Source organism: Ptiloglossa arizonensis, chromosome 3 (assembly GCF_051014685.1).
Source record: "Ptiloglossa arizonensis isolate GNS036 chromosome 3, iyPtiAriz1_principal, whole genome shotgun sequence".
Classification (NCBI taxonomy): Eukaryota; Metazoa; Arthropoda; class Insecta; order Hymenoptera; family Colletidae; genus Ptiloglossa; species Ptiloglossa arizonensis.
The window spans coordinates 20,425,134-20,440,264 of record NC_135050.1 but is presented as its reverse complement, the minus strand read 5'-3'; the positions used below and the strand labels follow the sequence as shown (position 1 = coordinate 20,440,264).

Genomic DNA, 15,131 nt, shown 5'->3' with positions numbered 1-15,131 from the left:
AATCGGGGGTATCGTTTCGTCGCCAACGGAACAAGAACGTTTTCAGATCGTATGATTATTGCAGGGTGGTCCAGCCTTCCCGGTGAACCAGACTCTGTCGAACATTTATGGCCGCAGGTCGGCCAGTCCCGATGTTCCGGACCACGTAGACGATGCTCAGGTTCGTAGCAAAACAAAAAAATGTGTGTGTGAATTAATACTCGTTCGTCTTGTCCGTAACCGCTTCGAATCGTTCTCCAAATGAAACCGAAATAACAAGAATATGCTCGATTTAGGTTCCGAGAACCTCGAGCTTCGTTGTGATCCACGCGCGATTAATTTTTTGTCTCGCGATACGTCCAACGGACGAGTTAAATATTTCCTCGACGCGTAACGCGAAACATCGGTTTGGATTCGATCGATCGACCACGATCCTCGATTGGCAAGGAAGGGATCTGTCAGATTCCTGTAACTCTGCCTCGTTCCCGCGAACGATCTCTACCTTACCGACGAGTTTATCCCTTGTAATCTCCATGGTGACGCGAGCCTCGCGCGCTGTCGGTAATTTAGCAACCATCGGTGACACTGTATTCGCGAACGCTTCGACAGTTTCTTTCCGTCTCGACCGAAACCCAACGACATTAACAAAGATCGCTAATAGAAACTATCCGCGGTGCGTTCAACGGGATCTCGGGTGGGTCGACGTTATTAAAAATTTCCCTGTTAACGACGGGCACAAAGAAGAGAAACCTTCCTCGGGACGACGAAAACAGAAATTAATCTGTTTTGCACGAAGGGTAAACTATAATTTTCCGGGGGTCTGGTCTTTCCCACCCCACGCGAACATCTCGTTTCGTTTTCTCATTTCCGTGGCGAGCGGAGCGGAAAAAAGAAGAGGTGCTTTATCCCGGCTCGCGATACAACTCCGTCGTTGGCTGTTGTTATCTTGCTGCTTCTTTCTTCGCTCGGAATTCTGCAGTGTCTTGGAAACGCGCGGAATGGGATCCATTGTGCGAGGATCGCGACCGGGACTCGTTTCGACGAATCGATACTCCCTCCGAGTGGAATTTTTCTTCGCGGATAACAGTCCTTCGAACGCGATGAAACGCGTCGACTTATCGCGGACCAAAAGGGACGATCGAACCGATGGAAACTCGTACGAAACGTTTTATTTCGCGTATTTGTCGCGATCTTGTACGCGTATCGGTTTTGTAAATTATACGAGAAATTGACCGGAGTGTTTACAAACCAACGAAAAGTTCCCGATCGTTGCGAGGTTTTTATCCTTAGGTCTCCAAATCGTTTTAACCGCGATGCAACGACACACTTTCGCGCGAGTAGAAACCACGTTCAACGAAAATCGTTTCAACGAAATAATACCAACGTTTCGGGTCGCATAGATTGTAAACAACTTCCGATACAACGGTCTGCGATTGTGCACCATTGAAACCAGCGGCTGGTGTACTCGCAGTGCCAAGTTTAATTAAACGGTCGCTTAATCAGACCGGTTGGTAAATTTTCGGATATATTTCCCCGCGAAGACAGCCGAGCATCGATTTCAGCGACGTCTCTACTGTCTGGGAACATTTGTAACGTACGGAATTGTTTACGTTTCTCGAGTTGAATAGCACTCGCCCGAATATCGGCAAGTTTCGAAGGCTTTGAATGATTTTTATCTTATTGGATTTCGGTTCTGGTATGATTATATTCTATATAGGGTAAGTGGATAAAATTCACTGTATCGTGACATAAAACATCCGTGGAAATCACAGAAGAAACACGGTGTTTTTATTTCCCTAAGTGGAACCGCAGAGGAGTCAGCGTGACGACCACGTTTCATTTAACTCTCGGTGTCTCGAACAGTCCAGTTCCCAAGGGTAAATCCCGAGAGTGGAAATTTTTCTTCCCGATCAAAGCGGCGTACACTTTTAGACCATTGAAGTGTATTAGACAGTTGGCGTGTCAGGAGTAATTTTAGATTACAATATTTCTCGATTCGATGGTTGACTTCAAAACTCGTCCACTTTGAGCATTCGTTGATTTTCGTTCGATATTTTTCAATGGTATAAAAATTAACTATTGAAAAAAAAAAGATACTACATTCTCAGGGCGTTCCTTCTGACGAATTTGTCGCATTGACCGACACAGAAAACACTCGTCCGATGTTTTTTAATGCTCCAAAGATTGACTATTCCTCGACTGAAAAGAATGTCACTCTCAAGGCGTGTTTCGTTCGTTAAATTTGTTATGTCAACCAGCTGTGAATGTACTCGTCGATACTTTCCGTTGCACCGAAAATTGCTATCGATTAGAAAAGAAATCCGGACGATTCTTCCGATAAATGTTTCGCGTTACTTCGAAAAGTGATCGTCCGGTGTTCTCCGATGCTCGAAAAATTGACGATCGATCGAAAAATAATCGAGTTTGGAAAAGTTTCTTCGGACAACATTATTCCGATCGTGAGCGCGATCAACATTGTTCCCGCTGCACAGTGTCGAGCACGGCGTGGAAACACGTGCGAAAATATGCTTGTTTACGAGTTTGGGAGGCGATCGTTCGAACGGCGCGCATTGGCCAAACACCGTCACGGTGTACGACGAGAAGAAGCGTGTCGGAATTAGACCACGACGCCTTGGTAGGAGCGTCGGAACGTGGCGACCACCAACGTCGAGACGTTCTTACGACAGTACCGACGCCGACGTCCATCCCTTCGAGGTAGAAACTCGACCTCTCGTCGATTGTTTCTCGTGGCTCCGAGAGTTCCTCCCGCGCGCGTGTCCCTGTTAAGCAATCTGTCGCGAGTGCTTTCTACGTGGCTGCGCCTTTTCTATCCCGAAACGTTCCGAGAGTAGTCTTCGAAGAATCGGTGAGAGCGCGAAACGTGTTCCTCGGGACCGGTCGGCGAATGTAACGAATAATTGAAGAAATAAAGAATAAAAAACAGAGAGAAAGAGAGCGAGAGAGAGATAAAAATGTCAATCGGCGACAATGAACGTTCAACGGTACAGTGACGCGCGATATTGAAGTTCGAGTAACGAATTTGTGTTTCTGGAGCGAGAAGATTTCGTCGAGCAAAGAGCAGCAAGTTTCTATTCGACGGACTCGTTTTTCTTTTTTTCTTTTTTTTTTTTTTTTTTTTTTCGAGGGTCGAGAAAGATCGATGAAACGAGAGCACGTGGATCGTAGTGCAAGGGATGAAAAAGGGGATCCGTTAGTTGACACGAATAGTCGACCTTGCCAAACCCTTCTGTTGTTCTCGGAAGAGTGTCGACGAATCGGGTGTTCGAGACGCTCCGGATAAAACGAACGCGTGTGCAACTGTTCTCGAAAACCGTGGACGGTGAAAATAATGCAACGAGTGAAATTTTGCGCGTCAACGCCCCTTTTATAAGATGCGGTTTCTCCGTCGTGTAATTGCCTTATCGATTACCTCGTCTCGGGACGACTGGAACATCCGAGTGAAAAAAAATTTTCAACAATCCGAAAAAGCGTAGCGCGTGTTTATTTCCCAGCGCGCGACTGACGTGCGAGACCTACTTATCGGTTCGTTAACTCTCGTTTATTTCGCGCGTAATAGGAATATCGCACGAGTACGATGTTACGAGACCGGCCGAAATCAAACTTTCGAACACGATCTTCGATAGGTTGGAATCGGACTCGGATTGGACTCGAATCGAGACGTTGCGTCGAGTCACGGGAGTTTTTGAACCAGAAACGAGGGTGATAGTGTACGGACGAGGGGGGAATTATAGCGGGATGTTTTCGTTTCGAGAATTCGCGCGAAATTTAGAACAATGTAGGCGTGACGAACGAACGTTCCACGAAAGTTGTGATATTAAGAAAACGTAGTTTGCTTCGCAATGCGCGAGGTACAGTCACGGAACGCGATGTTGATGCACGAAAGAGCTGCTAAGGTAGCGGTTGAACGTCTCTTTCGTGAGAGTTTGAATTTTTAAAGGTCGTAAAGTACTTACGGGCGAGGATAACGAGACGTTGAGTGGATCGAGAACATTTTGGAGCACCAGTCGGCCGATACAGCAGCTAAGATAACCTAGATTTCCGATACGAGTTTTAAACGATGAAAAATTCGAACGACTCGAACGAGGATCGAATGGAAATAAAAGTGTTCACCTTGAAAATTTACAGGATCGCGTAGGACTCGAAATCGTGAAAAAAAGGTTTCTCGAACTCCGTGGGTGTTGGTTATTAAGAAATCTCGTACTATTTATAGACACATCCCTCTCGTACTCGTGTTAAAAATACATCGATATCTTTTTAAACGACCTACGTTGGAACTTTCTAATTTTTTTTTTTTTTTTGTCTTTAAGACGCGTCCTCGCGGAGTTGCTCAACTTTCTCGATAGTATCACCTTTGATTTCCTACCGTAGCGTACAGTCTCGGGAAACAAATAATGAAACAAGCGTTTGTGCAGCGTACGACCGGTTCAAATTTATAAACTCGTCCCTCGTATTTCCATTTTAAAAATACATCGATACTCCCTCGACGACTTAGATTTTTCTTTTATTTAAAGGTTTCACGAAGGATACTTGATTTCCTCGATAATGTTACCTCCGACTTCCGACAGTCCCGAAAAGCAAGCAATTCGGTAACTAGATCGCGAGCAACGTTTAAAAAATACCAACTTTTAATTAACTCGTCGTGAAAGTATCCGTGCATCGCGTAACAAAAATATTATCCATACGTTGCCTAAAGCAAAACAAAAAATGAAGCATTATCGTTGACAATTTCCAGAGAATTCTTCTTTGTTTCCCCGAGTTTCGATGGAACATTCGACCGGTTGGACGCGATCGGCGCGCTCGTTTGAAACGCGCGAAAGGTCTCTTAAAAATGGGAACAAAATGAATACGATAATAGTGTACCCGACGCGACGTGACGCGACGCGACACAACATTGTAACAATGTTCGTGGTCGTACCTATTTTGCCCTCGCGTTCGTGGCCAGGCCGGTAAACAATTTCACGACGTTGTTTCGTATTCTTGGAAATGCGTAAACGTTTCGAGCCGCTTTGAAGTTCGCCATCTTCCGAGCCATTGGCACGTGCGAAACCCCATTAAACGCGGAACGCCGCGGCCAAACATTGTCTTCTCCTCGTTGGATGGTAAAAATACCTATCGCGCGAAACACGCGAATGGACCAATTTTCGCGGGAATCGGGCAGACGAGGGGGAAAATTTCTCGCGATGGGGAAAGGCGTTGGAAACGGGCCGCGAATGGGAAACATTTTTCTTCCATTAGCGTCGAGCCGTCGACGTCTTCCGCCTGACCCTGTACCACCGTCTTCGAATTTCATTTCTCGCTTCCGCCTCCTGTCGTCGAATTTCATTTCCTCGTTTCTTTATCGGCCGTGCAACATTCCGTGGAATCGTTAAAGGAATTGCCCCATATCTGGCCCCCTTCTCTCGCTCATTGTTCGCCCTTTCGAGGTAGCTTCCTTCTTACGGTTACTCTTTCATTATCCACTCGAACGATACGGGTTTTCACCGCGTGTTTCTTCCCTCGTCGTCGATCGAGATTCCGATCGATCGCCGCAGCCTTCGCGCGTTGTGCATCGTTCGTTCCCGCGATTTCAAACCGGTGGCGAAACTTCCAAACGGACTATCGAACGTCGGTGAGATTCGTCCGGGACGTTGTAACGAATACGAAGCGATTTCGATCGTTTAGAGTACACGCGATCCTAAACGGGGAGAATTCGCGTCTGCAGAAACGTTCTCGCGAATAGATCTCGAACGATACTCCGAATGGTAATTGAAAATCGTGGAATGAAATAATTCACGGGTGTATACGGTTTAATCGTCCCGTCGAGTACGCGTTGTGGAATGTATCGGTTGGTTTCGTTCGTTGTTTATATTCCTAAGAGACGTTCCTTGGTTCTTGCGCGGTTAAATTTTGTAATTTCAAAGTATCGTGATCGATGCGATTGAAAACTCCGTTGATTCGATTCGAAGGTTCGCGAAGAAACGAGGTAGGAATTTTCGGGGCGCCTCGACCGAGGAAGAAGATCACCGTGAATTATAGTTATTTAAGGTTTCTGGTAATTCGCAAATCTGAGCAAATTTGGTGCAACGGAATCCGAGTTCGATGCACGCTAAACCGTTCGTTCGTGTTCGATCGTTCGCGACTCGGGTAAAGAAAATTCCGCGACCAGGTTTCATCGAAATCGCTCGATCGTACGCGAACGAGTAAGATTTTCGCTGGACGATTTCTCTATCGCGCGAGGAAAATTCCAGCGATTCGTTCTAGGGATCGCTATCGCTGTTCACTCTTCGTTGGGCAAGCTTCTTACGGTCCCTTGTTTCTTTTTTATTATGCACCCCGACGACACGGAGGGTCGCTACTCCAGTTTCCCGACGTCGATCGGGATTCACTTCGATCGGCTCGGTGTCCCTGTTCGTTCCGTCGCGAGTTCTCGCGACCGTCGTACGAGACGGTGCTGCGAAGTTAACGATCGAACGTTAAAATTTATTCCAGAAATCCGTCGAATAAGGGGAAACGACCAAGAGGAAAAAGAAAGAAAGGAAAGGGAAAGAAACGAGGGACGCGAGGAGTTTGAATTCCTCGGGTTCTGCGACTTCCTCGATAAAGGTATTCGAAGAAAACGGGAAACACGAACGAAGAATCGACAGTTTGGAAAGAGTGTTGCCAGATTTTCGCGAAACGATCCGCTCCGTGGTGCCGCGCGATCCGAATGCTTCAGCTCGCGGAACGACGACGAATGGAAGAAAATTGCACGACAGCTGCGAGACCCCGATGATTTATTTTGTATCGGAGAAACGATTCCACGAACTTCGAAAATCACCGCCGAGCACACACGTACGTATATTCGGCACGGTACCTCGGGGCGTGCAAACATCCAGGCAAAAAGTGGGAAACCGGAAATTGATGCGCCTTCGTCCTGGAAGAAGAAACGCATTTGGTGGCGCTGCGCGAAAAGATCCGAACGGTTCGATCACTGGATTTTCAATTCCGACCGAAACAAAGAAAGCAATCTACCACCGTGGAGTGTGTAAACGAACTGTCTAAAAATCGGGCGATTTAAACGCGCTGGAGGCGGGGAATCAACGCCGAGTGTTTCCGTCGAAGGGAATCTGAAAAATTGGATTCGATTCGAATCCGGAGGATATTCGTGGAGAGGAAAACGATTCGTTCGAGTATCGTGACACCGATCGAAGTGTATTCGAGTATCGGTCGAATCGAGAAACATAATCTTCGGTGACGTGAAACAAAAAAAAACGGAAGGAGCAAAGCGATCGAAATTAAAGTTACTTCGTCGAAGTAAAAAAAATTAAAATTACTTCGTCGAGATACGAATCGAAATTTTCGATTAAATTCGTATTTCGACGAAAGTAACGAACTTTGTGTCCACGGTTGACCACCGTGTTCCGACGAGGTGGTCGTTCACGGTTGACGCGATGTTAAAGTGCAAAAAGTTTCGCGTCAAACCTCGTTGAGAGCACTCGCGCGCAACGGATCGAAGCGAACGAAACGCGGTCCATACGCGACGAAACGATGATCGACTGGGTGTCTATCGTGCGTCATTCGCGACGTCGGTTCAGCGACTATATGTACGGTGTGCCCATTAAAGTGCGCCGACGAAGAACAAAGAGGCCCTGTCAATTCGTGCAACACGGTAATCGTAACGTTGTTCACGACACGAAACGTTGGAACGATGTTTGCGGATGCTGCTGGAATCGCGTGAGTTCCTTGCTCCTCTTGCGAAACCCCCTTGCGTACCCGACGCGCGAAACGTTCGAATAACGAAACTCGTTTCGCGGAACGTTCCCTCACCGTGAACCGTATAATTTACAGAAACGCGGAGATTCGAGTCGCGACTCTCTGATACGGTTCTCACCTCCCTCCCCCTCCCCCTGTATTTTTAAACGGGATCGAGTCATCCGTGTTGCGATGTTTATACGTTTAAAACGGGCCGAAATTCGAGCGCGGAGCTTTTAGCTAAATTCGTTTGAAAAGCAGGAAGCCGATGTTTATTTATACGAACCGACGGCCGAACGTAGATCAGCGTGTAGTTCATTTACCGCCACGATTGCGTTAAAGCGTTGGAAAATTGACCGGTTGGAAAATTGAGTTCGAAGTACCATCGATTTATTTCGTTCGTTCGATCGCGTCGTTTAACCGGCGGAAAAATACGGGGAATCTGTCGTTGCGTTACGCCGGATTTAAAGAACCCCGTGTTTTATTCGAGGTGACAGAATTGCATTTCGCGATGCATTTCGTCGTTCGTATCTACGCGAGTAGCGATATCTCTGCAACCATCGAAAACGTAACTATCGAACGGAACGATGGGGAGTTTCGTACGATGTTCGTCGCGGACGTATCTTCGAAAATGGCGAAGATTCGAACGTGACTGTTGGAATTTTAAAAACGAAAGTTAATCGATGGGAGGGATATTTCGAAATTGTACAGTTTCTCTTTTCTTCTTTCTTTTTTTATCGATGAAAGTTGGGGTTTTTTTTAGTCGATCCGAGGAGCTGGTTACGTTCAAACGTATCGCTCGATCACGGTACCTCGAATTTTCGAGCTCGCTTTCCGGAATATTCGTAATTTGTGCTTTCATCGGTCGGCGAGGCTTTTGTTCTTTTACGTAGCCACGCGAGAAGATGTATATATATATATATGTAAAGCAAAGTTGAATCTGGAATTGTGGGCCACAATACGTTTCAATGTAATACCGCTTTGTCACAGTGCCTTGAATTTCTAAACTCGCTATCTGGAATATTCGTAATTTTTGCTTTCATCGGTCGGCGAGGCTTTTGTTCTTTTACGTGGCCACGCGAGAAGAAATATACGTAGATGTATATAGCCATGTTGAATCTGGAATTGTGGGCCACTCCGCTACGTTCGATCCAACGACGTAATACAAAAATCTAAAATTAGATATCCGTTATGAACACTGCGATACAAAGTGATGTAGAATCCGAGAATGTTCTTGGAAACGTGTAAACATTTTCAATTCCCGACACACGTTTAAAACGGTAGTCGAGGTGTGGCAAATTTTTCGAGGAAGACCTCGTTACGTTCAACTTGTCCGTATTGAAAGAAACACGAGGGTTCTCGAAACGTTCTCGACGTTTTCGCTCGCTGATCCATCTGCGAACCAAAGTACGAGAGTGCCCGTATAATTCTCGTTCGAAAGGGGGAAATGGAATCGGTAATATCGGCAACGTAAAATCGATGGAGAATTCCCAGTTAATTGGAAATAATTCGATGGAAAAGGCACGCGGTGGAAAAAAAAAAAACGACCCCTATAATTTTCGATTGAAAGAAAGAGTGGATCGATAACGTCGACCGCGTAAAATGGTTAGAGAATTCCAGGTTAACTGAAAATAATTCCACGGAGAACGATCGCGAAAACAAACAGCCCCTATAATTCTCGATTAAAAAGGAGAATAGAATTAGCAATACCGGGGGCATAAAATCGATACACAATTCCTAGCTAAATGAAAAATATTCCACGGGAAAAGGAAACGATAGAGCAAACCCTGTGATTCTCGATTAGAAAGGAGAGTAGATCGATAATATCGGGAGCGTAAAATCGTTACGGAGTTCCTAGTTAACTGGAAGTAATTCCATAGAGAAAAGACACGAGAGAAAGCAACCCCGGTAATTCTCGATTAAAGGGGATACTAAAATCGGTAATACCGGCGGCGTGAATTCGTTGTAGGATTTCTGGTTAACCGAAAATAATTTCATCGAAAAGAAACGTAAAAGAACGACCCGTGTAATTCTCGGTTAAAGAGGAGGGTAGAATCGGTAATATCGGTTGCGCGAAATCGGTACACAATTCCTGGTCAACTGGCAACGATCTCGTGAAACAAAGATGCGAAATAACGACCCTTGTAATTCTCGGTTAAAGAAGAGAGAGAGAGAGAGAGAGTAGGTTCGTGATATCGGTAGCGCAAGATCGGTGAATAATTTTCGGAAAAATGAATTCGCGGCGAAGAGTACTTAAGCTCCGTTCGTTGAAAGGAAATTCGCGTTGCGAGTTGCTTCGCAGAAATGCGAGTGTCCGTTTGAAACGGGAAGGTTTCAATAAACGTTCGTCGCGATCATCGATGCGGTAGGGTTCGCCGACGGTACCCGTCGCACCCGGAAGCCCCTCACGGTCGCGATAATGAAACGAAATCCGGGATTTCGAAAGATTAGCCGATGAAAGTCGGAACGTTGCCGATATCGAAACCTGAAACTGGCGCGTCAGTCGTAGCCGAGGCCAGTCAGTCGAAACCGCGCCGAACACCGGTACACTTCCATCCCCTTTCATCGATTACTTCTGGTTCACCGACGACCACGAAGCAGTAATGATCTTTCTAAACGTGCCAAAAGTAGCGCCCAGAGAAGTCTGCATCGTAAAGGTGCACACCGACGGGGACGAGAATCGCGCTCGATGTTGCGTTAGACGTAAAACCAAATCGACGAGGGTACATACGACCAATTGATGTTAATTCCGGTTGAACGTAACGCGTACCCGAGTGTTACGTCGATTCGTAGATACGTCGGTGGTGTCGGTGACAGACTCGCGATGAATCCGGTACACGCGAATATCGTTACGCGTGTATTTACCCGGTACTGAGAATTCGATTCGAATTGCAGAAAACGCGTTACGCCGCCAGAGGTGTGGAGGAACAGTTGCCACCACCGCCGTCGCCACCCCAGCTCAAAGAAGCCGGACAGTTGGACGGAGTTCCTAGACCGAATTCGGTCGATCGTATCCTTCATCCCGATGGTAGCCAGCACATTCTGACCAGTCACGAGACGCTCGCTAAGGTAAGATTCCGCGGGACCGTTTTGACGAATTTTTCCAAGAATTTCGAATGCAGACGTTACGGTGGAAAATACAGTGGGCGATGAAATTATCGCGAACACTTGGAAACTTAATTTCAAGTTTGCTCAAGAGTGGAATTGAAAGGGCGCTTAAAATCGTACGATTCTTATTTAACTTATTGTTACATTCATAGCAACGTCTTACCGGTATTTTGAAGCTTTTACGATGTAAAAAGATGCAAGTACGAATATCGATATTTCGTTTTTCTTCGACGGTTCGACGCACGTCACTATTCCAAGTGTACGGTAATTCGATCACCCATTGTAGTTAGAAAGTCTCGTCATTTTGATATCGATGATCTCTACCGTGAAGAGCGACTCGGTACGAAAATTACGCGCGAACGAATTTCCCGAGTTGAATTTTCCCGCATGGCATTTGTTGACACGCGCACGTCCAACCGCGTGCACGTTGACGCATGCTCGGTAAGCATCCGAGAGTTCGCCATCTGTTCCGTTCCCCTGCAAACACTGCGAAATAATCGATAACCAACGTCACGGAGGTTCTCTTCCGCGATGTTCTTACCGACCGCCATCGAAATCAAAGAAACACTCGGCCCCCTCGATTACGTGCCTCGCGGACAAAGAACTTCATTGACACACTTCAGTGTACCAAATGAAGCCTGCTCAGACATCGACCGTGTTGTTGACCCTTCTCCGCGCGGATTTCACAGACTCTGTAAATTCACAGAATTTACTTTCATCATGGTCGTACGTCCGTATTCTTTCGTTTCCTAGAGATTCAATTTCGCGTCCCACTTGTCGAAAGTAACGGATGAATAAAAATATTCGCAACGTCGTTAAAATCTTTGAATCGAGTTTTCCACAGCCAACCCGAAGCGAAGAAATGTTTCATTCGTGCACAGAGGGTTGATTCAAAGCTATAGAAAGACTTGGTAAGAAATACTCCAAGCTTTAACACGAAAACTCCCGCTTACTTCGGTTAATCACCACTTTCTTTCAATCGACATTTTGAGATGAACAGTGGTGGTTCGCTTCGAAGAACGTGTATACTTTTTTATCCGGTTTTTGGGTATCCCGTAGAAAGAAGAAATTCATTTTTTCTCGCAAGAAATTCTTAAAACCCAAATTCAGAACATCCCCGTCGATGTCGACGCTTAGATCGCAACTTCGAGCATTCAGCGACAGATGGAGGGACCACGTAGCGTCCCGTTTCCCGCGACGACTACCAGATGGCACTGCACTCGCGTCACTGATAAGAGAGCGTGCTGCGTTATCGCGTGGATGTCCCGCGGAGCACGTGGACGATGCAGTGCAGCCGCGACTTTGCAACTCGTAAGCACCGGGCCGGATGCGATCGGTTCTCCGGAAGTTGGTTCGCCAAGTGTGTGCACGGTTCTGTGCGGTGATTCGTGGAAAATGTCCGGGGAAAATCGAGGGGGGAGGGGACCACCGTACCCCGTTAACGAGACACCGGAGACAGCCTTGAGTCGCACGTGACAAATTGAAACACATTATTGATCTTCTCTCGGAGACGGCCAACTTGGCTCGAAACATGCAAACGCAATCATTTTTCTCCGCGTGTGATCAACGACGCGTTGGGAACCTATGCGCGCGAACAGATACTTTTGATTTATCGTCGCCGCGGATAAAAGTCAAGCTCGAGTTTCAACGAGACCGTTTCGCCAGGGTTTTTCATTTTTTTTTTCCATTTCGTTTTCTTTTTTTTTTTTTTTTGACGCTATTCGAACGATAAATTTGGGCGGTAGTTACGCGGATACTCTCATCGGGGTCGAGAGTTTCCATCGCGATAAATACCGCGAGGATCGCTGGGAATCGCTCGAGTGAATCATGAATGGGTATCTTCGTAAGCTGCAGCTAACGCGAGCAATTGAGATTTCGCGCGGTTTATCCCGCGGAGGGGGTATAATCGATCGACCCCGCACTATGCGGAGTAAGATAGCTCGAGAGTTTACGTTCACGACTGTTTTCGACCGGCTCGCGACTCACGTCGCGTGTGTTTCAACCGATACGCAATATCGCGAAATTACATCGAGGGTACGGTACCGTTGTGTTTCCATTTTACTCGGCCGATGTAAGGTACGATATCTTACGAGTATTTTTATCGGACAGTATTCACGGATTGTGAATTTCTTCGTACACCGTCGTTGACAATCGAAAGACACATACCGTCAGTTATTTTCCAAGGTACTATACATTTAAAACCGAGTTGTCACTCGTCGAGTTTGATTCGCAACGCAAGGCGCATCGCCCAATCGACAATCCCCGATTTACGAGGAAACCCGAGGCGACACTGAAAGGTATCTCGTATTAATTTTTATCGGTCGATGTTCGACTTAATCGCCTTTTCCACGCGGATGAGAACAACCTGTCTAATCGAACGGTTTCGCGAGGATGGAGAATGGTATCGAACGGAGGAGAAATTTGGTTCTCGGCGAGCAATCACCCGGTCTGAATAAAGATTTCAACGAGTCGCACGTGACGTCACACTCTGTCCAATCGGGGCACATTTTTATAAATATCTACGGGTTACAGCGTCGCCCGTACCTCGGTGAACGCTTTATTCCAATCGTGCTCGTGGAAGATCAAACCTTTCCCGTATTCTTATTGTCCTTCGTCTCGACTACTTTTCGAGAAACTTAATTAAACGGAAATTTCGTCCAGAACTCGAGTCGCGATCGTTCGGTGTCCTCGTCGCGAATATCGGCCGATGGATAATAAATACGGATCCGATACACGAAACGGTCGATTCGTATTCGAAAGATTCGCGAAACTCGGGGGTCGACGATCGGGTGAGGTTCCTTGTTAACGTTTTTCGGAGCGTGAAAAAAAAAAAAAAGAAACGTGCTTATTTCGCTACATCGGCTTCGACGACCGTATTATTTATAGGACAAAACGCATTCCCGCGTTCAGCGTACATTGTTCCCTTTCATCGTTCGAGTTTTACATCCTGGCCGGAATACCAACGACGATACGTTTCCCGTCGTATTATAATAATTTTCCTACTGTGACGCGAGACATATTTCTCGCGGCAGATATTCTCCTTCTGGTCGACTTCACCTTTTCTTCTCCACGGTCTACCCGGTGATTTATCGCAACGTTTTTACCACCCTGCGTGGAATCAACCTTCGGATGTACGAGGCTGCGTCAACCGCGACGGGAGGAATTTTACGACCGTGCCACGACGAGAAAAACCGCGAAAAATCGTCCCCAACTCGTCGTAGAAAGGTGACTAGCACACCCCCGTACAGTCATACGTTGTCTTAACGGTTTCTCCTCGTTCGTTCGCGGTGAATTTACGATCGGAGAACGCAATTTCGTATTTAAATCGAGATTACGCGGGAAAAAAATTTTCACCGCGCGAAGGAATACGAGGATCGTAGAAACGAAACAATATCGGTTTAGTTTTCTGTTACAACCGGATACGAGGAAATCCACCGGAGATATAAAATCTCCCTAATACCGAGAAATACGAGCTTCTATCACCACCGGAGAAGAAATACGACGATTTTAGAATTTTTAGAATTCCGTACTAAGTGATATGTATCTGGTTAATTTTTTCTATCGCGCGTACATTTATGTTTCAGTGGTCGACGAAATATTCGTACTTGGTAATGAATTTCGATCGTTCGATTCGAACAGTCCCGGTCAAATGGAAAGTTTCCTAAGAAATGATTCCAACGAGGGTTCCTCCCGTTCGTCTCGTTTAAATATCGTTCCGTTGGTCCATGATGGAGAGGAACGACGAGAACTGTTCTTCTTTACCAAAGAACAATAAGAAGTTGACGAAAACGCCATATTTTAACCTCACGGTTTTCCGCTTGACCCACTTGTTAAATCAGAAAGTAATTCGTCCGATAACCTCTAAATGGATTCTATTATCAATACTCCTGAGTGCACCTCGGGGGCAGGTTGCGCCCAGTTTCGGTTGTCTAAAATCCGTTAAGTTTCGGGAGCGAGGAATCGAGGCGAGGCTCTCGGGCGCAGTTGATGGAATAGACTTAGGAAGATCCAGGTGGAAGGGGAGGAGATTTGGTCCAATCGAACAGACTTCGGGCACTCTCCATTTCTCCACCGCGATTCGGCTAGGCGTGTGCTCTTTAAGGTGACCCAGATCGTGTCTAGTGCTATTTTATTTCCTGCGGAGCATCTCGTTCTATGCGATTCTATTGTTAGCGAGGGCGCGAGAGCGCTTCGTGGCGCATTGTTTTTCTTTTTTTTCCATTTGTTTCTTTTTTTCTTCTTCCTTTCTTTCTTTTACGAAAATAAGACACCACCGACCACACGACGATGAATTTTGCATCAATTCGCTCGGT

At 46.3% G+C, this 15,131-nt stretch overlaps 1 protein-coding gene across 14 annotated transcripts in view; it reads left to right on the top strand.

The window, feature by feature from the left end:
* LOC143144991 (disks large 1 tumor suppressor protein-like) overlaps positions 1-15,131 on the top strand; it is a 796,996-nt gene that overhangs the window by 451,458 nt on the left and 330,407 nt on the right. For 12 of the 14 annotated variants that reach the window (XM_076307933.1, XM_076307928.1, XM_076307927.1 and 9 more), the window contains 2 exons: positions 65-160; positions 10,606-10,779. In XM_076307933.1, coding sequence (XP_076164048.1) covers positions 65-160; positions 10,606-10,779 — 270 coding nt within the window. Of the gene's footprint in view, positions 1-64; positions 161-7,491; positions 7,693-10,605; positions 10,780-15,131 lie in introns of those variants that run through there. The other 2 variants (XM_076307935.1, XM_076307929.1) reach the window with 2 other exon arrangements.